General features: G+C 38.4%; 1 protein-coding gene across 1 annotated transcript; it reads right to left on the reverse strand.

Annotated features, from left to right (window-relative positions):
• Positions 1-657: 657 nt before the first annotated feature.
• On the reverse strand, positions 658-23,172 carry sult6b1 (sulfotransferase family, cytosolic, 6b, member 1; the record flags this gene model as incomplete). The annotated part of the gene is made up of 10 exons (XM_080758674.1): positions 23,031-23,172; positions 20,995-21,159; positions 20,067-20,139; positions 19,545-19,738; positions 18,974-19,086; positions 18,799-18,888; positions 17,931-18,057; positions 17,288-17,382; positions 16,290-16,446; positions 658-674 (listed from the first exon to the last, which is right to left on the reverse strand). The coding sequence occupies exons 2-10, from the start codon at positions 21,059-21,061 to the stop codon at positions 658-660; spliced, it is 933 nt and encodes a 310-aa protein (XP_080614800.1). The 5' UTR covers positions 21,062-21,159; positions 23,031-23,172.
• Positions 23,173-24,052: the final 880 nt, after the last annotated feature.

The raw sequence follows: 24,052 nt of genomic DNA on the forward strand, positions 1-24,052 counted from the left end.
TTTCCGCATTTCCGCAATTTCCGCAATTTCCATTTTCCAAATTTCCATTTCCGCAATTTCCGCAATTTCCATTTCCGCAATTGCATCTCCCCCCCCCCAAGCTTTTATTTTCGTTCGAGTAATAGTACAACTCTAATAGTATTACTTATAATAATGTAATTAAAGATAACTTCATTCAGATTTATTTATTTTTATTTCATTTTCCAGATTTTTTTTTCTTCTTTTTTTTAGATTTTCATTGGTGGGCCAGTCATAATGGTCCCGCGGGCCTGATGTGGCCCGCGGGCCTGAGGTTGAGTATCACTGCCATAGCCCATGTCAAAACCCAATTGGGCCCAGATGGACATGTTAGCTGGGTCACTTCATACGGGTGTGATTTTTATATTACAGAAGAGAGAATAATAGATAGAAAGAATAATAAATAGTTCAGATTATCATGAACCAACCAATAAACTCTTTATTACATACCCTATAATACATTTTCCAATTCCATGATATTGTTGGACACAAGCTGCATTCAGAAACTGTTCCAAATGAAAGATAACCATTATGAGCTGAGGAGTATACTGATGTTTGAAATCATAACAGCATGAACCAACATTAAAAAAAGACAGGCAGAAATGTCTAAAGGTGTTTGTTGTCGAGAGAGACCAGTATTTATTCTGTACACTGATCTGAGAACACAGAATGTCAGACAATGTAAAATATGCATATTTGTAGAGTTATGTTCATCGTTCCACTTTATGTTACCGAGCGTGTGTATTTCAAGATTTTAAGATTCTTTATTGTACAAGAGTAGAATTCTTGGATTCTCAGTTCCTATGCATTGCACCAACCAGAGGAACAGCCATATAATAGTGATAAAATCACAACATAAACAGTAAACAAAATAGCCAGGTATACTAAAATTACAGTACAAAATCAATTGCACAATGTAAAGTGTTAGGTGCATGTATTAGGTGTGTGTGTGTGTGTGTGTGTGTGTGTGCGTGCGTGTGCGTGTGTTTGTGTGCGTGCGTGCGTGCGCAATACATGCATGCGTGCGTGTGCATGCATGCCATGTGGTTACAGCATGACTAATTTGTACTGTCGTGTCCTCATAAGAAATCATTCAGTGGTAATATATACGTATAGTTGACCAGTTGACCAGAGACCTCCTGTAATAGAACGGCCCCTTTTTTTTCACACTAAAACTCTCGACGATCGAGTCTCTCGGTGTTAGAAGTAATCAACCTACAAGTTGTACAAACTCTTTCGTTTTTTCAAATAATATTCGCCCAAGATAGGGAATTATATAGCCATGGTTCATGACTCTCGTATTCATACGAGAGTCATGGCTTAACTGCACCCTGTTTTTGGCGCTCGCTACATTTAACAAAAACGTATATATAAACATTCGGATTTCAAAAATAAAGTACTCACAATTTGTCCCACGGGTGCAACTGTGGATTTCTCAAACGAACCCCGTTTGAAAAAAGTGGTCGGGGCGCTCGGATAAAAATGCTTTTTATTAAAGAATGCGGAATGCAGCAGTGCTAATCGCTGGTGCAGCAACTAACTAACCGTGGGACAAATTGTGAGTACTTTACATTTGAAATCCGAATGTTTATGTATACGTTTTTGTTGTAAATGTAGCGAGCGCCAAAAACAGGGTGCAGTTAAGTCATGACTGTCATGATAATCATCATGACAGGCAGCTATAACCCATCGTTTAAAAAAAAAATTCAAATCCTCCAAAATGATGAAAAACGGCGTGCTATAGTATGCCGTACGATATGGGCTATAGCCCATGGTCCAAAATGATGAGAAACGAGGCTAACTTTTTTTTTCAAAATTTCAAAAAACATGGGCTATAACCCATCGTTTTTGAATTTTTTTATTTTTTTCAAATCCTCCAAAATGATGAAAAACGGCGTGCTATAGTATGCCGTATGATATGGGCTATAGCCCATGGTCCAAAATGATGAGAAACGAGGCTAACTTTTTTTTTCAAAATTTCAAAAAACATGGGCTATATATAACCCATCGTTTTTTTATTTTTTCATTTTTTTCAAATCCTCCAAAATGATGAAAAACGGCGTGCTATAGTATGCCGTACGATATGGGCTATAGCCCATGGTCCAAAATGATGAGAAACGAGGCTAACTTTTTTTTTCAAAATTTCAAAAAACATGGGCTATAACCCATCGTTTTTTTATTTTTTCATTTTTGTCAAATCATCAAAAATGATGAAAAACGGCGTGCTATAGTATGCCGTATGATATGGGCTATAGCCCATGGTCCAAAATGATGAGAAACGAGGCTAACTTTTTTTTCCAAAATTTCAAAAAACATGGGCTATAACCCATCGTTTTTTTATTTTTTTATTTTTTTCAAATCCTCCAAAATGATGAAAAACGGCGTGCTATAGTATGCCGTACGATATGGGCTATAGCCCATGGTCCAAAATGATGAGAAACGAGGCTAACTTTTTTTTTCAAAATTTCAAAAAACATGGGCTATAACCCATCGTTTTTTCATTTTTTCAAATCCTCCAAAATGATGAAAAACGGCGTGCTATAGTATGCCGTACGATATGGGCTATAGCCCATGGTCCAAAATGATGAGAAACGAGGCTTATTTTTTTTTTTCCAAAATTTCAAAAAACATGGGCTATAACCCATCGTTTTTTCATTTTTTTCAAATCCTCCAAAATGATGAAAAACGGCGTGCTATAGTATGCCGTATGATATGGGCTATAGCCCATGGTCCAAAATGATGAGAAACGAGGCTAACTTTTTTTTCCAAAATTTCAAAAACCATGGGCTATAACCCATCGTTTTTTTATTTTTTCATTTTTTTCAAATCCTCCAAAATGATGAAAAACGGCGTGCTATAGTATGCCGTACGATATGGGCTATAGCCCATGGTCCAAAATGATGAGAAACGAGGCTAACTTTTTTTTTCAAAATTTCAAAAAACATGGGCTATAACCCATCGTTTTTTTATTTTTTCATTTTTGTCAAATCATCAAAAATGATGAAAAACGGCGTGCTATAGTATGCCGTACGATATGGGCTATAGCCCATGGTCCAAAATGATGAGAAACGAGGCTAACCTTTTTTTTCAAAATTTCAAAAAACATGGGCTATAACCCATCGTTTTTTCATTTTTTTTCAAATCCTCCAAAATGATGAAAAACGGCGTGCTATAGTATGCCGTACGATATGGGCTATAGCCCATGGTCCAAAATGATGAGAAACGAGGCTAACTTTTTTTTTCAAAATTTCAAAAAACATGGGCTATAACCCATCGTTTTTGAATTTTTTCATTTTTTTCAAATCCTCCAAAATGATGAAAAACGGCGTGCTATAGTATGCCGTATGATATGGGCTATAGCCCATGGTCCAAAATGATGAAAAACGAGGCTAACTTTTTTTTCCAAAATTTCAAAAAACATGGGCTATAACCCATCGTTTTTTTATTTTTTTCAAATCCTCCAAAATGATGAAAAACGGCGTGCTATAGTATGCCGTACGATATGGGCTATAGCCCATGGTCCAAAATGATGAGAAACGAGGCTTATTTTTTTTTTCCCAAAATTTCAAAAAACATGGGCTATAACCCATCGTTTTTTCATTTTTTCATTTTTTTCAAATCCTCCAAAATGATGAAAAACAGCGTGCTATAGTATGCCGTATGATATGGGCTATAGCCCATGGTCCAAAATGATGAGAAACGAGGCTAACTTTTTTTTCCAAAATTTCAAAAAACATGGGCTATAACCCATCGTTTAAAAAAAAAATTCAAATCCTCCAAAATGATGAAAAACGGCGTGCTATAGTATGCCGTACGATATGGGCTATAGCCCATGGTCCAAAATGATGAGAAACGAGGCTAACTTTTTTTTTCAAAATTTCAAAAAACATGGGCTATAACCCATCGTTTTTGAATTTTTTTATTTTTTTCAAATCCTCCAAAATGATGAAAAACGGCGTGCTATAGTATGCCGTATGATATGGGCTATAGCCCATGGTCCAAAATGATGAGAAACGAGGCTAACTTTTTTTTTCAAAATTTCAAAAAACATGGGCTATATATAACCCATCGTTTTTTTATTTTTTCATTTTTTTCAAATCCTCCAAAATGATGAAAAACGGCGTGCTATAGTATGCCGTACGATATGGGCTATAGCCCATGGTCCAAAATGATGAGAAACGAGGCTAACTTTTTTTTTCAAAATTTCAAAAAACATGGGCTATAACCCATCGTTTTTTTATTTTTTCATTTTTGTCAAATCATCAAAAATGATGAAAAACGGCGTGCTATAGTATGCCGTATGATATGGGCTATAGCCCATGGTCCAAAATGATGAGAAACGAGGCTAACTTTTTTTTCCAAAATTTCAAAAAACATGGGCTATAACCCATCGTTTTTTTATTTTTTTATTTTTTTCAAATCCTCCAAAATGATGAAAAACGGCGTGCTATAGTATGCCGTACGATATGGGCTATAGCCCATGGTCCAAAATGATGAGAAACGAGGCTAACTTTTTTTTTCAAAATTTCAAAAAACATGGGCTATAACCCATCGTTTTTTCATTTTTTCAAATCCTCCAAAATGATGAAAAACGGCGTGCTATAGTATGCCGTACGATATGGGCTATAGCCCATGGTCCAAAATGATGAGAAACGAGGCTTATTTTTTTTTTTCCAAAATTTCAAAAAACATGGGCTATAACCCATCGTTTTTTCATTTTTTTCAAATCCTCCAAAATGATGAAAAACGGCGTGCTATAGTATGCCGTATGATATGGGCTATAGCCCATGGTCCAAAATGATGAGAAACGAGGCTAACTTTTTTTTCCAAAATTTCAAAAACCATGGGCTATAACCCATCGTTTTTTTATTTTTTCATTTTTTTCAAATCCTCCAAAATGATGAAAAACGGCGTGCTATAGTATGCCGTACGATATGGGCTATAGCCCATGGTCCAAAATGATGAGAAACGAGGCTAACTTTTTTTTTCAAAATTTCAAAAAACATGGGCTATAACCCATCGTTTTTTTATTTTTTCATTTTTGTCAAATCATCAAAAATGATGAAAAACGGCGTGCTATAGTATGCCGTACGATATGGGCTATAGCCCATGGTCCAAAATGATGAGAAACGAGGCTAACCTTTTTTTTCAAAATTTCAAAAAACATGGGCTATAACCCATCGTTTTTTCATTTTTTTTCAAATCCTCCAAAATGATGAAAAACGGCGTGCTATAGTATGCCGTACGATATGGGCTATAGCCCATGGTCCAAAATGATGAGAAACGAGGCTAACTTTTTTTTTCAAAATTTCAAAAAACATGGGCTATAACCCATCGTTTTTTCATTTTTTCATTTTTTTCAAATCCTCCAAAATGATGAAAAACGGCGTGCTATAGTATGCCGTACGATATGGGCTATAGCCCATGGTCCAAAATGATGGGAAACGAGGCTAACTTTTTTTTCCAAAATTTCAAAAAACATGGGCTATAACCAATCGTTTTTTTATTTTTTTATTTTTTTCAAATCCTCCAAAATGATGAAAAACGGCGTGCTATAGTATGCCGTACGATATGGGCTATAGCCCATGGTCCAAAATGATGAGAAACGAGGCTAACTTTTTTTTTCAAAATTTCAAAAAACATGGGCTATAACCCATCGTTTTTTCATTTTTTCATTTTTTTCAAATCCTCCAAAATGATGAAAAACGGCGTGCTATAGTATGCCGTATGATATGGGCTATAGCCCATGGTCCAAAATGATGAGAAACGAGGCTAACTTTTTTTTCCAAAATTTCAAAAAACATGGGCTATAACCCATCGTTTTTGAATTTTTGAATTTTTTTCAAATCCTCCAAAATGATGAAAAACGGCGTGCTATAGTATGCCGTATGATATGGGCTATAGCCCATGGTCCAAAATGATGAGAAACGAGGCTAACTTTTTTTTTCAAAATTTCAAAAAACATGGGCTATAACCCATCGTTTTTTCATTTTTTCATTTTTTTCAAATCCTCCAAAATGATGAAAAACGGCGTGCTATAGTATGCCGTACGATATGGGCTATAGCCCATGGTCCAAAATGATGAGAAACGAGGCTAACTTTTTTTTTCAAAATTTCAAAAAACATGGGCTATAACCCATCGTTTTTTCATTTTTTCAAATCCTCCAAAATGATGAAAAACGGCATGCTATAGTATGCCGTACGATATGGGCTATAGCCCATGGTCCAAAATGATGAGAAACGAGGCTTATTTTTTTTTTTCCAAAATTTCAAAAAACATGGGCTATAAACCATCGTTTTTTCATTTTTTTCAAATCCTCCAAAATGATGAAAAACGGCGTGCTATAGTATGCCGTATGATATGGGCTATAGCCCATGGTCCAAAATGATGAGAAACGAGGCTAACTTTTTTTTCCAAAATTTCAAAAACCATGGGCTATAACCCATCGTTTTTTTATTTTTTCATTTTTTTCAAATCCTCCAAAATGATGAAAAACGGCGTGCTATAGTATGCCGTACGATATGGGCTATAGCCCATGGTCCAAAATGATGAGAAACGAGGCTAACTTTTTTTTTCAAAATTTCAAAAAACATGGGCTATAACCCATCGTTTTTTTATTTTTTCATTTTTGTCAAATCATCAAAAATGATGAAAAACGGCGTGCTATAGTATGCCGTATGATATGGGCTATAGCCCATGGTCCAAAATGATGAGAAACGAGGCTAACTTTTTTTTCCAAAATTTCAAAAAACATGGGCTATAACCCATCGTTTTTTTATTTTTTTATTTTTTTCAAATCCTCCAAAATGATGAAAAACGGCGTGCTATAGTATGCCGTACGATATGGGCTATAGCCCATGGTCCAAAATGATGAGAAACGAGGCTAACTTTTTTTTTCAAAATTTCAAAAAACATGGGCTATAACCCATCGTTTTTTCATTTTTTCAAATCCTCCAAAATGATGAAAAACGGCGTGCTATAGTATGCCGTACGATATGGGCTATAGCCCATGGTCCAAAATGATGAGAAACGAGGCTTATTTTTTTTTTTCCAAAATTTCAAAAAACATGGGCTATAACCCATCGTTTTTTCATTTTTTTCAAATCCTCCAAAATGATGAAAAACGGCGTGCTATAGTATGCCGTATGATATGGGCTATAGCCCATGGTCCAAAATGATGAGAAACGAGGCTAACTTTTTTTTCCAAAATTTCAAAAACCATGGGCTATAACCCATCGTTTTTTTATTTTTTCATTTTTTTCAAATCCTCCAAAATGATGAAAAACGGCGTGCTATAGTATGCCGTACGATATGGGCTATAGCCCATGGTCCAAAATGATGAGAAACGAGGCTAACTTTTTTTTTCAAAATTTCAAAAAACATGGGCTATAACCCATCGTTTTTTTATTTTTTCATTTTTGTCAAATCATCAAAAATGATGAAAAACGGCGTGCTATAGTATGCCGTACGATATGGGCTATAGCCCATGGTCCAAAATGATGAGAAACGAGGCTAACCTTTTTTTTCAAAATTTCAAAAAACATGGGCTATAACCCATCGTTTTTTCATTTTTTTTCAAATCCTCCAAAATGATGAAAAACGGCGTGCTATAGTATGCCGTACGATATGGGCTATAGCCCATGGTCCAAAATGATGAGAAACGAGGCTAACTTTTTTTTTCAAAATTTCAAAAAACATGGGCTATAACCCATCGTTTTTTCATTTTTTCATTTTTTTCAAATCCTCCAAAATGATGAAAAACGGCGTGCTATAGTATGCCGTACGATATGGGCTATAGCCCATGGTCCAAAATGATGGGAAACGAGGCTAACTTTTTTTTCCAAAATTTCAAAAAACATGGGCTATAACCAATCGTTTTTTTATTTTTTTATTTTTTTCAAATCCTCCAAAATGATGAAAAACGGCGTGCTATAGTATGCCGTACGATATGGGCTATAGCCCATGGTCCAAAATGATGAGAAACGAGGCTAACTTTTTTTTTCAAAATTTCAAAAAACATGGGCTATAACCCATCGTTTTTTCATTTTTTCATTTTTTTCAAATCCTCCAAAATGATGAAAAACGGCGTGCTATAGTATGCCGTATGATATGGGCTATAGCCCATGGTCCAAAATGATGAGAAACGAGGCTAACTTTTTTTTCCAAAATTTCAAAAAACATGGGCTATAACCCATCGTTTTTGAATTTTTGAATTTTTTTCAAATCCTCCAAAATGATGAAAAACGGCGTGCTATAGTATGCCGTATGATATGGGCTATAGCCCATGGTCCAAAATGATGAGAAACGAGGCTAACTTTTTTTTTCAAAATTTCAAAAAACATGGGCTATAACCCATCGTTTTTTCATTTTTTCATTTTTTTCAAATCCTCCAAAATGATGAAAAACGGCGTGCTATAGTATGCCGTACGATATGGGCTATAGCCCATGGTCCAAAATGATGAGAAACGAGGCTAACTTTTTTTTTCAAAATTTCAAAAAACATGGGCTATAACCCATCGTTTTTTCATTTTTTCAAATCCTCCAAAATGATGAAAAACGGCATGCTATAGTATGCCGTACGATATGGGCTATAGCCCATGGTCCAAAATGATGAGAAACGAGGCTTATTTTTTTTTTTCCAAAATTTCAAAAAACATGGGCTATAAACCATCGTTTTTTCATTTTTTTCAAATCCTCCAAAATGATGAAAAACGGCGTGCTATAGTATGCCGTATGATATGGGCTATAGCCCATGGTCCAAAATGATGAGAAACGAGGCTAACTTTTTTTTCCAAAATTTCAAAAACCATGGGCTATAACCCATCGTTTTTTTATTTTTTCATTTTTTTCAAATCCTCCAAAATGATGAAAAACGGCGTGCTATAGTATGCCGTACGATATGGGCTATAGCCCATGGTCCAAAATGATGAGAAACGAGGCTAACTTTTTTTTTCAAAATTTCAAAAAACATGGGCTATAACCCATCGTTTTTTTATTTTTTCATTTTTGTCAAATCATCAAAAATGATGAAAAACGGCGTGCTATAGTATGCCGTACGATATGGGCTATAGCCCATGGTCCAAAATGATGAGAAACGAGGCTAACCTTTTTTTTCAAAATTTCAAAAAACATGGGCTATAACCCATCGTTTTTTCATTTTTTTTCAAATCCTCCAAAATGATGAAAAACGGCGTGCTATAGTATGCCGTACGATATGGGCTATAGCCCATGGTCCAAAATGATGAGAAACGAGGCTAACTTTTTTTTTCAAAATTTCAAAAAACATGGGCTATAACCCATCGTTTTTTCATTTTTTCATTTTTTTCAAATCCTCCAAAATGATGAAAAACGGCGTGCTATAGTATGCCGTACGATATGGGCTATAGCCCATGGTCCAAAATGATGGGAAACGAGGCTAACTTTTTTTTCCAAAATTTCAAAAAACATGGGCTATAACCAATCGTTTTTTTATTTTTTTATTTTTTTCAAATCCTCCAAAATGATGAAAAACGGCGTGCTATAGTATGCCGTACGATATGGGCTATAGCCCATGGTCCAAAATGATGAGAAACGAGGCTAACTTTTTTTTTCAAAATTTCAAAAAACATGGGCTATAACCCATCGTTTTTTCATTTTTTCATTTTTTTCAAATCCTCCAAAATGATGAAAAACGGCGTGCTATAGTATGCCGTATGATATGGGCTATAGCCCATGGTCCAAAATGATGAGAAACGAGGCTAACTTTTTTTTCCAAAATTTCAAAAAACATGGGCTATAACCCATCGTTTTTGAATTTTTGAATTTTTTTCAAATCCTCCAAAATGATGAAAAACGGCGTGCTATAGTATGCCGTATGATATGGGCTATAGCCCATGGTCCAAAATGATGAGAAACGAGGCTAACTTTTTTTTTCAAAATTTCAAAAAACATGGGCTATAACCCATCGTTTTTTCATTTTTTCATTTTTTTCAAATCCTCCAAAATGATGAAAAACGGCGTGCTATAGTATGCTGTACGATATGGGCTATAGCCCATGGTCCAAAATGATGAGAAAGGAGGCTAACTGTTTTTTTCAAAATTTCAAAAAACATGGGCTATAACCCATCGTTTTTTAATTTTTTAATTTTTGTCAAATCATCAAAAATGATGAAAAACGGCGTGCTATAGTATGCCGTACGATATGGGCTATAGCCCATGGTCCAAAATGATGAGAAACGAAGCTAACCTTTTTTTTCAAAATTTAAAAAAACATGGGCTATAACCCATCGTTTTTTTATTTTTTCATTTTTTTCAAATCCTCCAAAATGATGAAAAACGGCGTGCTATAGTATGCCGTACGATATGGGCTATAGCCCATGGTCCAAAATGATGAGAAACGAGGCTAACTTTTTTTTTCAAAATTTCAAAAAACATGGGCTATAACCCATCGTTTTTTTATTTTTTCATTTTTTTCAAATCCTCCAAAATGATGAAAAACGGCGTGCTATAGTATGCCGTACGATATGGGCTATAGCCCATGGTCCAAAATGATGAGAAACGAGGCTAACTTTTTTTTTCAAAATTTCAAAAAACATGGGCTATAACCCATCGTTTTTTTATTTTTTCATTTTTGTCAAATCATCAAAAATGATGAAAAACGGCGTGCTATAGTATGCCGTACGATATGGGCTATAGCCCATGGTCCAAAATGATGAGAAACGAGGCTAACCTTTTTTTTCAAAATTTCAAAAAACATGGGCTATAACCCATCGTTTTTTCATTTTTTTTCAAATCCTCCAAAATGATGAAAAACGGCGTGCTATAGTATGCCGTACGATATGGGCTAAAGCCCATGGTCCAAAATGATGAGAAACGAGGCTAACTTTTTTTTTCAAAATTTAAAAAAACATGGGCTATAACCCATCGTTTTTTCATTTTTTCATTTTTTTCAAATCCTCCAAAATGATGAAAAACGGCGTGCTATAGTATGCCGTATGATATGGGCTATAGCCCATGGTCCAAAATGATGAGAAACGAGGCTAACTTTTTTTTTCAAAATTTCAAAAAACATGGGCTATAACCCATCGTTTTTTTATTTTTTCATTTTTTTCAAATCCTCCAAAATGATGAAAAACTGCGTGCTATAGTATGCCGTACGATATGGGCTATAGCCCATGGTCCAAAATGATGAGAAACGAGGCTAACCTTTTTTTTCAAAATTTCAAAAAACATGGGCTATAACCCATCGTTTTTTCATTTTTTTTCAAATCCTCCAAAATGATGAAAAACGGCGTGCTATAGTATGCCGTACGATATGGGCTAAAGCCCATGGTCCAAAATGATGAGAAACGAGGCTAACTTTTTTTTTCAAAATTTAAAAAAACATGGGCTATAACCCATCGTTTTTTTATTTTTTTATTTTTTTCAAATCCTCCAAAATGATGAAAAACGGCGTGCTATAGTATGCCGTACGATATGGGCTATAGCCCATGGTCCAAAATGATGAGAAACGAGGCTAACTTTTTTTTTCAAAATTTCAAAAAACATGGGCTATAACCCATCGTTTTTTCATTTTTTCATTTTTTTCAAATCCTCCAAAATGATGAAAAACGGCGTGCTATAGTATGCCGTATGATATGGGCTATAGCCCATGGTCCAAAATGATGAGAAACGAGGCTAACTTTTTTTTCCAAAATTTCAAAAAACATGGGCTATAACCCATCGTTTTTTTATTTTTTTATTTTTTTCAAATCCTCCAAAATGATGAAAAACGGCGTGCTATAGTATGCCGTACGATATGGGCTATAGCCCATGGTCCAAAATGATGGGAAACGAGGCTAACTTTTTTTTTCAAAATTTCAAAAAACATGGGCTATAACCCATCGTTTTTGAATTTTTGAATTTTTTTCAAATCCTCCAAAATGATGAAAAACGGCGTGCTATAGTATGCCGTATGATATGGGCTATAGCCCATGGTCCAAAATGATGAGAAACGAGGCTAACTTTTTTTTTCAAAATTTCAAAAAACATGGGCTATAACCCATCGTTTTTTCATTTTTTCATTTTTTTCAAATCCTCCAAAATGATGAAAAACGGCGTGCTATAGTATGCTGTACGATATGGGCTATAGCCCATGGTCCAAAATGATGAGAAACGAGGCTAACTGTTTTTTTCAAAATTTCAAAAAACATGGGCTATAACCCATCGTTTTTTAATTTTTTAATTTTTGTCAAATCATCAAAAATGATGAAAAACGGCGTGCTATAGTATGCCGTACGATATGGGCTATAGCCCATGGTCCAAAATGATGAGAAACGAAGCTAACCTTTTTTTTCAAAATTTCAAAAAACATGGGCTATAACCCATCGTTTTTTCATTTTTTTTCAAATCCTCCAAAATGATGAAAAACGGCGTGCTATAGTATGCCGTACGATATGGGCTATAGCCCATGGTCCAAAATGATGAGAAACGAGGCTAACTTTTTTTTTCAAAATTTCAAAAAACATGGGCTATAACCCATCGTTTTTTTCATTTTTTCATTTTTTTCAAATCCTCCAAAATGATGAAAAACGGCGTGCTATAGTATGCCGTATGATATGGGCTATAGCCCATGGTCCAAAATGATGAGAAACGAGGCTAACTTTTTTTTCTAAAATTTCAAAAAACATGGGCTATAACCCATCGTTTTTTTATTTTTTTATTTTTTTCAAATCCTCCAAAATGATGAAAAACGGCGTGCTATAGTATGCCGTACGATATGGGCTATAGCCCATGGTCCAAAATGATGGGAAACGAGGCTAACTTTTTTTTTCAAAATTTCAAAAAACATGGGCTATAACCCATCGTTTTTGAATTTTTTCATTTTTTTTCAAATCCTCCAAAATGATGAAAAACGGCGTGCTATAGTATGCCGTACGATATGGGCTATAGCCCATGGTCCAAAATGATGGGAAACGAGGCTAACTTTTTTTTTCAAAATTTCAAAAAACATGGGCTATAACCCATCGTTTTTTTATTTTTTCATTTTTGTCAAATCATCAAAAATGATGAAAAACGGCGTGCTATAGTATGCCGTACGATATGGGCTATAGCCCATGGTCCAAAATGATGAGAAACGAGGCTAACTTTTTTTTCCAAAATTTCAAAAAAAATGGGCTATAACCCATCGTTTTTTAATTTTTTTCAAATCCTCCAAAATGATGAAAAACGGCGTGCTATAGTATGCCGTACGATATGGGCTATAGCCCATGGTCCAAAATGATGAGAAACGAGGCTAACTTTTTTTTGTCAAAATTTCAAAAAACATGGGCTATAACCCATCGTTTTTTCATTTTTTTCAAATCCTCCAAAATGATGAAAAACGGCGTGCTATAGTATGCCGTATGATATGGGCTATAGCCCATGGTCCAAAATGATGAGAAACGAGGCTAACTTTTTTTTCCAAAATTTCAAAAACATGGGCTATAACCCATCGTTTTTTTTTTTTTTTTTTTTTTTTCAAATCCTCCAAAATGATGAAAAACGGCGTGCTATAGTATGCCGTATGATATGGGCTATTAACCTGACGCTGCCAGATCCAAAAAGCTTGCTACACAAATTTGTTTCACAGCTTATTGGGATCTGGGATCGCGGAAGCAAATTCGATGACGGGGCTGTTCCTTTTTTTCAAGATACATGGTAGATGATTGGATGGGAGCGTCTGTCTATCACCGTGTGGGCGTGCAAACACAACCAATCATATTGACGTGTCTATATAGCTTCACATCCGGTTTCGCACATAGCTCACGCTGATTGGTTCGGTACGAAGCAGATCTGACTCAGGGCTCAACTCCGTCAGAGATCCCAGATGAGTGTTGTGTTGGAGAATATGTTTCCCCAATACCGCCCTCATCTGGCAGCGTCAGGTTAATGGGCTATAGCCCATGGTCCAAAATGATGAGAAACGAGGCTAACTTTTTTTTCCAAAATTTCAAAAAACATGGGCTATAACCCATCGTTTTTTTATTTTTTTCAAATCCTCCAAAATGATGAAAAACGGCGTGCTATAGTATGCCGTACGATATGGGCTATAGCCCATGGTCCAAAATGATGGGAAACGAGGCTAACTTTTTTTTTCAAAATTTCAAAAAACATGGGCTATAACCCATCGTTTTTGAATTTTTTTCAAATCCTCCAAAATGATGAAAAACGGCGTGCTATAGTATGCCGTATGATATGGGCTATAGCCCATGGTCCAAAATGATGAGAAACGAGGCTAACGTATTTTTTCAAAATTTCAAAAAACATGGGCTATAACCCATCGTTTTTGAATTTTTTCATTTTTTTCAAATCCTCTAAAATGATGAAAAACGGCGTGCTATAGTATGCCGTACGATATGGGCTATAGCCCATGGTCCAAAATGATGAGAAACGAGGCTAACTTTTTTTTTCAAAATCTCAAAAAACATGGGCTATAACCTATCGTTTTTTTATTTTTTCATTTTTGTCAAATCATCAAAAATGATGAAAAACGGCGTGCTATAGTATGCCGTACGATATGGGCTATAGCCCATGGTCCAAAATGATGAGAAACGATGCTAACTTTTTTTTTCAAAATTTCAAAAAACATGGGCTATAACCCATCGTTTTTTCATTTTTTCATTTTTTTCAAATCCTCCAAAATGATGAAAAACGGCGTGCTATAGTATGCCGTATGATATGGGCTATAGCCCATGGTCCAAAATGATGAGAAACGAGGCTAACTTTTTTTCCCAAAATTTCAAAAAACATGGGCTATAACCCATCGTTCTTTTATTTTTTTCAAATCCTCCAAAATGATGAAAAACGGCGTGCTATAGTATGCCGTACGATATGGGCTATAGCCCATGGTCCAAAATGATGGGAAACGAGGCTAACTGTTTTTTTCAAAATTTCAAAAAACATGGGCTATAACCCATCGTTTTTTAATTTTTTAATTTTTTTCAAATCCTCCAAAATGATGAAAAACGGCGTGCTATAGTATGCCGTACGATATGGGCTATAGCCCATGGTCCAAAATGATGAGAAACGAGGCTAACTTTTTTTTCCAAAATTTCAAAAAACATGGGCTATAACCCACCGTTTTTTCATTTTTTAATTTTTTTCAAATCCTCCAAAATGATGAAAAACGGCGTGCTATAGTATGCCGTATGATATGGGCTATTAACCTGACGCTGCCAGATCCAAAAAGCTTGCTACACAAATTTGTTTCACAGCTTATTGGGATCTGGGATCGCGGAAGCAAATTCGATGACGGGGCTGTTCCTTTTTTTCAAGATACATGGTAGATGATTGGATGGGAGCGTCTGTCTATCACCGTGTGGGCGTGCAAACACAACCAATCATATTGACGTGTCTATATAGCTTCACATCCGGTTTCGCACATAGCTCACGCTGATTGGTTCGGTACGAAGCAGATCTGACTCAGGGCTCAACTCCGTCAGAGATCCCAGATGAGTGTTGTGTTGGGGAATATGTTTCCCCAATACCGCCCTCATCTGGCAGCGTCAGGTTAATGGGCTATAGCCCATGGTCCAAAATGATGAGAAACGAGGCTAACTTTTTTTTTCAAAATTTCAAAAAACATGGGCTATAACCCATCGTTTTTTTATTTTTTCATTTTTTTCAAATCCTCCAAAATGATGAAAAACGGCGTGCTATAGTATGCCGTACGATATGGGCTATAGCCCATGGTCCAAAATGATGAGAAACGAGGCTAACTTTTTTTTTTCAAAATTTCAAAAAACATGGGCTATAACCCATCGTTTTTTTATTTTTTCATTTATTTCAAATCCTCAAAAATGATGAAAAACTGTGCTATAGTATGCCGTACGATATGGGCTATAGCCCATGGTCCAAAATGATGAGAAACGAGGATAACTTTTTTTTTCAAAATTTCAAAACATGGGCTATAACCCATCGTTTTTTAAATTTTTTCATATTTTTCAAATCCTCAAAAATGATGAAAAACGGCGTGCTATAGTATGCCGTACGATATGGGCTATAAACCGTGAATCTATAACTGTGCAATTGTGCATCACCACCAGTCCAGGATCAATGATGATATAGCAGCGTGTAGGGAGGCTATAGCTTGAAGAGTATAGGAGTGATATATCATATATAGGAGAGAGAGAAAGTAGGACAGCTGAGCTACAGACATTGTAGGAGAGACATAGGAGAGAGAGAGACAGTAGGAACAATGAGACAGTACAGAGAGACAAATGGTAGAAACACACACACACACACACACACACACACACAGTCACACACCCACCTTTCCTGAAGATGACACGTGCCACATTGCCGTGGGTCTCCATGGAGTTGTCCTTCATGGCGCTGAAGGTGCTCCGTTCAGAGATGTTCTTCAACTGATCCTCTGTCAGCCTGAAGCCAAAGAACTGAGACATCTCACGCACCCCCCGCTCCAGGTCCTATATAACAGCCAATCAGAGCAAGCGCAAACAACTCGGATTAAAGCAGAATTCCGGAGCCACAGTTTTCTTAACTTAATCTGCTGTTATTATGGAGAACGAGTGGTATACTACAGGACAGGTGCAACATTACATAACTCTCTCTCTCTCTCTCTCTCTCTCTCTCTCTTTCTCTCTCTCTCAGAGAGAGAAAGAGAGAGAGAGAGAGAGAGAGAGAGAGAGAGAGAGAGAGAGAGAGACAGCTCCGACCGTGCACGATGGGTTTAACGCTAACGCTTATTTTGATCGCTCACTTTTTTGAGTGGTGCTAGCCATTCCTGTAGACAGCAATGTGTGTGCCTATGTCTACAGTATATACGTATACGTCTGTGTCCAAGCACGGAAAGCTGAAACACCTCGCCAATGCCACTGGATGGCACTGTTGCGCAGCGTCACACACACACACACACACACACACACACACACACACACACACACACACACTCCAGCTGCGTTGGACTCGTGATGGAGTTATGTACAAATTTTTCACCTGTGCCACTCAAGAACACAGCTTGTCAGGAATTCTACTTTAGGGTTAGGGTTAGTGCAGGTCGTCTAGTATCTGTCTGCAGAGGACCCGTGTGGCCATTTGGTGGAGGACAGGACCAAATCTCAGTGTTTAGGGGGAGTGGTGCATGTTTATATATGTTTTTTTCCGTAATTTAACGCACGCTCGTAACAGGAAATCAGAATGAACAGATCTAAAGCTTGTCGATCTTCTGCTTTTGCTACCTTTGAATTTGAATCGTGAAAAGTAACAGTTTTGGACAGAGACGATGTCCAGGTGGGTTCTGGTTCTGACCTGTTGTAATTCCTCGTAGGTGACGACCATCACGTTAGGACTGCTCAGCCTCTGTTCCCATGCCAACGCATGCTCAAAATATGAACCCCAAGGAACTGCAGAAAGACATTGAAAAGATTTGTTAATATATATATTAAACAAATGGAGATCTTTCAGTTCAACAATGCACAATGTACAAGCTTGCAGTGCGGCACAAAGTGAGCTTGTAGATCTGCTATTTTCACAATATTTATCTATGGAACCGAGTGAAACTAAATGTAATGTCTCAACTCCAAAAATTCCAAGTGCATGTCTGCATGTGTGGGGGTCCCACCCAGTTCAGGGTTCAATCCCTGGCCGGGTCATACCAAAGACTCTAAAAATGGGACCCAATGCCTCCCTGCTTGACACTCAGCAAGGGTTGGATTGGGGGTAAGTCCCTGCGACATACTAGCGTCATGTCCAGGGGGTGTACTTAGTCTTGTACATCAAGCTGCCTCACGCTACAGAAACAGGAGATAGGCTCCTGCCCCTATGGGCCCCATGGCTCGGCAAGGCTACTTACTTACTCAGTTAAAAATCCCAGTTCAAATAATTATGATTCATTTGATGGGTCATATGGCCTGAAAAGGTTGGGAAGCTCTGACCTGCTGTACATACATACCGTCTCCTGTCATGAACTGCCCGTAGAACGACTCCCAGGACTTCACAGACGGTACTACGGGGTTGCTTTTGGAGAAGTGATACATTGACACCAATGTGTCTTTGGGGTTCCTGAACATCACCACGATCTGACAGAAACAGAAATAGGGCTACACGTTGTGAGCTTTGTAGATCTGATATATTCAAGCCAAAATAAAAGTTACAATGGGTTTGTATAGGAAGGGGGGCGGGACAGCTAAAATGAATAATCAAATATCTAAATGCTAAATCATTAAAAGTTAAAAAACTGTCTGCAGGGTGTTCACTAAAAGCCTGAGTAGTAGACGATGAAATGACCACAATTATTTTTGGAAGTGAAATATCCCTTTAAGTATACGTTCCCAGCATGCGTGAATGTAGGTGTGTTTTTATTTAACTTTTATTTATTTAACCTTTATTTAACCAGTAAAAACACATTGAGACAGAGTCTCTTTTTCAAGTGGGAACTGGCCGAGAGGCAGAAATAAAATTACACTTACAAAGCTACATCGTACATGTGAATTACAGAACAGCCAATAATACATCCATGATACCCCATAAAGTACTGTACCTAGTAATACAAAACGAGCTACGAGCTTGTAGTTCTGCTATTTTTGAAAAATCGTGAAAATATTTATTTCAGGATTTCGAAGATTGGGGGGGAGAGAGGGGAGTTGCACCACTCAGTTCACATGGGTGTGATTTTTTTTTTTTTTCGAGGTCAGGCCTAAATGGCCTACTAAAAAAAGAAGTAGGCCTACAACATATGGAGGCCTGTCCTAAACCCAAGGCTACTACACATCTGTAGCTGTACATCTGAGATGAAGAAAGACACTTTCTGGGCATTTGACCTTGGCCTTGCTGGTGTAAAAAGAAGGTGGGATGTTGTCCGGGTGCAGGTGGGTCCCCAGGACCCTGGGCGAGGGGCTCTGACCTACGACCTGGGAGAGATACAAGAGGTGAAGGGTCACTGGAGGATTGGTGTATGGCTGCACACACACACACACACATGCACATGCAGTTTACCTTTAAGAGCTCTGGGCCGAAGAATTCCATGAGTGGAGGCATCTTGGACCGTGTATCAGCACCTGTAGCTGCAGCCACCATCTTCTCCACAACGCCAAAAATCCAGTTGAAACCTGACGCACACACACACACACACACACACACACACACACACACACACACACACACACACACACACACACACACACACACACACACACACACACACACACACACACACACACACACACACACACACACACACACACACACACACACACACACACACACACACACACACACACACACACACACCTCCCATCACATGTGTTATTATGGACCATCCATGTCCATATATGGTAATTGATTTACAATAACATGATAGACAATACAACAAGACAATATGTCTTATTGTTAATTATTATTGTAACCACTACTACATTTCTTTGCGTTTGCGTCTCCCTCTCTCTACCCCTTACCTGTGTATATGTGCTTTCATACTGTGACGCTGCTCTGACCCGTGGCGATCATAAAAGACGGTGTAGATAACAGTAAACATCAGTTACAGTATATAGGCCTACTGTACACTCACCACATTTGGGATAAGCCACCAGCAGGACGTCGTCGTGTCGGGCCTGCAGGTGCTGCAGAGCTCGGAGGTGTTCCTCTGGACACATGACGGCGGGGTACAGGACACCTTTGTAGCGGTACAACTTGTCCTCGTCGCTCAGAGCCTGCGCCCGCTGCATTTTGGACTGCAGCTGGTCCACGAACCTGCTCTTTGACCTGCCGAGACGGACAAAACACCCGTTCGTTTTAGCACTATAAAACCATCCAATCCAATCCACTTTATTTAACGAGCAACATTTAAAGCAACAGTGTTGAACCAAAATAATGCTGTACACTACAGTCAGTACCAAAGGGCCTTAACTATAAGTACTATAAGTACCATATAGGTTTATTGTGCTCTAGAGACTTATGCTACATGTTAGTTATCACTAACTAATCCATAACATTATAAGATAATATCTTCAGACTCCGGACACACCAAGGGCAGAGACAGTGCTTTTATAATTCAGTATATACAGTAAATATACCAGTATAGGATACTTACGCAGCAGCATCTTTAGAGCAACTCTGGTCGTCTTTGACCCATTTGTTTTCAGAGTCCTTACAGGAGTCCACCTCTAGTGAAATGACACACATACGTAACACAGACAAAAGTACCGATTACAAATATATTCATTGTTAATAGACTGTGTGTGTATATATATATATATATATATATATATATATATATATATATATATATATATATATATATATGTGTGTGTATGCGCGAGATGTTGGGCATAAAGCTCTCATCTCCGTATTTTTACTTTTCGTGTTTCGTTTTTCTTTTGTTAAATTACTTGATCATACAACAGGGTCACACTCAGCATCCAAGGTATATCTACAACGGACATGCAGTGGTATTTTTTGTGTGCCTTGCCCACAAAATCAACTTCCTCCCAAAACACAGTTGCACTTTAATCTCTAATTGAATGTTAGATTAGATTAGACTTTAACGTCCCAGCCTAATATTAGTTTCCACAGGCCATTCTACACAGAAACACACAATAAACACAGTAGCCTATAGCAACATATACAGCCAGGTAGGCCATTCTCTAGCTCCATTAATACATCCATCCACATACTTCATAGGCATAATATAGCACACAAACATTGTCAACAAGGCTTTGGTTGCTGCAATGGCAGAGAAGACAAAACTCCTGCTAAATCGAGTCCCCCACATTTGATCAAGAATCCCTATTCTGGGCACGTCATAACTGTTGAACGTGTGGTGAAAAATAGGAAAACATGAAAATGGCGCTTAAAAGTTATATCTTATATGTCCGTTCAGGTGGCAGTAATCTAATTTGCAGTTTGTGCATTCACTGCATTGTGCATGTCACAAGCTGGTTTTAACACCCTTTTGTGCAAATAGGTAGCATATCTACAAGCTCACTTGTGTGCATTGTGTGCATGCATGTGTTTCTTACCTTTTTCTGCAGCTGCAAAGCCAATGCAGACAGCTGCCACCAAGAGAAGTGCCACTCTGGACGTCATGTCAGTGAGGTGTGCTGTACTGTGTGCTGAACACAGCGTTTTGAAGTAGACTTTGAACTCTGGGTAAGAGCTCTTCAGTGGGTCGTCCAGGGATATAGCTGCATCATAAAACACAAGAGCCATGAGATTAATGTTTAACTCTATGAAAAAATAATTGAATTAATAGAGCTGGTAATGCATGTGCCTATACTGTTGTGTAAAGCCTGATGCTATGAGCTTGGCTGCTTGGGGGCTATTTGGGGTTTCACATGGAAACGTTTGCAGGGGAACCTATAGTCGAAGATCCCTCACTAGCAGCACCTAAAGGCCATGCTGCCACCCTGCACACAATAGTCTATGCAATCCAGCCAGTAGCCTACTTTTTGAAATGCTGTTTTTCTTTATTGTTTATCTTTAAAGAGGTTTTATGTCTTTTCACATTTTTTTTTGCATTAAAATGAGTGCATGAACACAAAGAGTGTGGATTTTGAATCTGCACCCAGCACACGCCTAAACCCTCACAAACTGTCTACCCGAGTTGAAGTGTACAGTATATAGTGTACAGTCCGAAGGGCCTGTGTTCCCTCACTGTATTTGTATGCCACCCTTCCTGGATACCAGATGCAGATATGGGACAAGTGGCACCCTCCTAGTGGGCTTTTTGGGGCTGTTTTGGGTTAAGGTTAGGTTTAAATTAAATTTGTTTTACTGAGGTCAGGGTTAGGGTTAAATGTTAACCCTGCGTAAAAAGCCGTAGCAATCAACATGCCCCCCAAAATTCCGGGCACCCCTCACTTCACACGAGTGTCATTTTGTATTATGATATAGCTTTGTTCTCTCTTGCAGTGTTCTCAATTAGCATGCATTTAGAAGTCCCCAGACAATGATATCTGATCGTCTGGCAACACAACACCGACGTGAGCTGGGCAATTAAGCAAAGGCAGTACCGTATGTGTTTCCCCAGTGATGATGACATTGGTGCCCAGGGCTACGAAATAATGGCTGAACAACAGGTGTTAAATAAAGAATCACTAATTTCCAGGGGACAAGATTTAGTCACCGGAGATTTGTTTCAAAATGATGTTTCAAAACATGATGTGACACATACTGTGTATAAAAGGCATTATTGCAACACATAACATTATGAACCCCATGGCACATTAAACCCAATAAACACATTACCGACCCGTGCTGGAAAGTGCAGATTGCTGGCGTTGCCTAGATCGGATTTAACCACATTCCTTGATGGTTTGAAAAGTTATTCAAATCTGATTTCCAAACATGTGTCTCAGTCTGGGCAGTCCAGCACTGAAGCCTGTTTACACTTTGTAGTGACATGTTTTAGATGTGCTATTTTCGACTATATGTCTGAAGAATGCACAAATCTGATGCAAATAACAGTGTGGACACTGGACAGTCAGTCCTAAAGATCAGATCAGATTGGCCTACATTTTGAACATGAAGGCCTAACATCCCCGGAGTGCTGCACAGTGCACACTCTATATTGTATAATATATTTGTGAACATTCGCAGTGGAGATATTTAGTTGTGGATGTCAGGTTGGATTCTTCAGCACAGAGGTTCCCAAACCTTTTTCCTTGGAGCCTTCGTCACAGTGCGACTCGGTAGATCTAGGATCTGTGCAGAACAGACAATGATGCTAATGAACTATGATTTATTCTCCCAAACACAGACGATTGTGTGCACATCTCGGGCCTGTATTTAGGCCAGGTGCTGGACATCAGCGTTCATTTTGACAGCTAATTCTGATTTAGTCTTATAGTCTTTTGAACACACCATTTAGTTCCCATTTAGTGATCTGAAATTGTTTAGTTAGGCTCAGGTTACTAAATATCAAAACCCTTTAGTCTTTACATCACCCCTGTTTTACACCAACTCCACTGGTTCCCCATCAAATACCGTATCGACTTCAAGATCCTTCTCCATACATTCGAGGCCATTCATAACCTCGTCCTCGCCCCCCCCATACCTGTCTGACCGTGTCCACGTCAACATCCCCACCCGGTCTCTTAGGTCTGCCTCCTCCATCACTCTGAAAGTCCTCCCAGCCCGTCTCTCCACCGTGGGGTCAAGAGCCTTCAGGCTCCTTAGAAATAAAATGTATTATTATTATTATTATTAGTTAGTCAACCAAATTAACACTGTTGGACATCAAGGCGAGAATCAACGTGAAGATAAAAACATCCACATACTGTTTTTAAGGCCCAAAACATTTATTCATTCATTTTTACAGTGTGCTGTGCAAATGTTTTATCTTCTCCTTTATTCTTCCAAACACACAGGAGCATAATAACATTTAAGAACTGCCAACTGGAACACAAGGTACGGTTAGCATCACTGTGTTACTTATGACTCGAGTGTGGTGTGACCCAAAAGCACAGCAAGGAGAGGCAAAAGCAGAGTAAAGCCCACCCGGGCGGGTTATTATTCACAAACTCGGGGGGGGGGGGGGGGTGAAAGGAGTGCAGGGGTCCGTAGGCTGCTCCACAGAGCTCGGGTCCCGGAAACACTGGAGGGGAGAAGAGAAGGTCGAGTCAATGGCAGGTTCACAGAGTAGAAGAAATAGCACAGTAACGGCGTGACGTTTAACTGTCTAACACTAAAACACTGAGAGCCTAAATGTCTGGCTGTCTAACTTTACCGCGCCGAGCTGCAGACAGGCCTGGTTCTTGTAGGCTCATCAGGTGATTGCAGACGACATCCAGGTGGGGAGATAGTAACAGGGAGAGAGGTGCTGTGGAGTGCTCTGGAGTCCTCTGGTGGCGCTGAAGTGCCCAGAACACCCACAGCACATGGATATGGGAACTGTAGCCTATATGCCGACTGCAAGTCGCTACGGAGGATAGTGCAGAGAGCAGTGGAGAAGATCACAGGCTCACAATCTCCCCCACCATCACAGGCCCCCCCCCCCCCCCCATATCTGACATACAGTATACATACACAGACTGATGTGTCAGGAAGGCCATGAGCATAATGACTGACTCTTCCCAC

The sequence above is a fragment of the Protomyctophum bolini genome (genome assembly GCF_963924005.1).
Source record: "Protomyctophum bolini genome assembly, chromosome: 3".
Lineage (NCBI taxonomy): Eukaryota > Metazoa > Chordata > Actinopteri > Myctophiformes > Myctophidae > Protomyctophum > Protomyctophum bolini.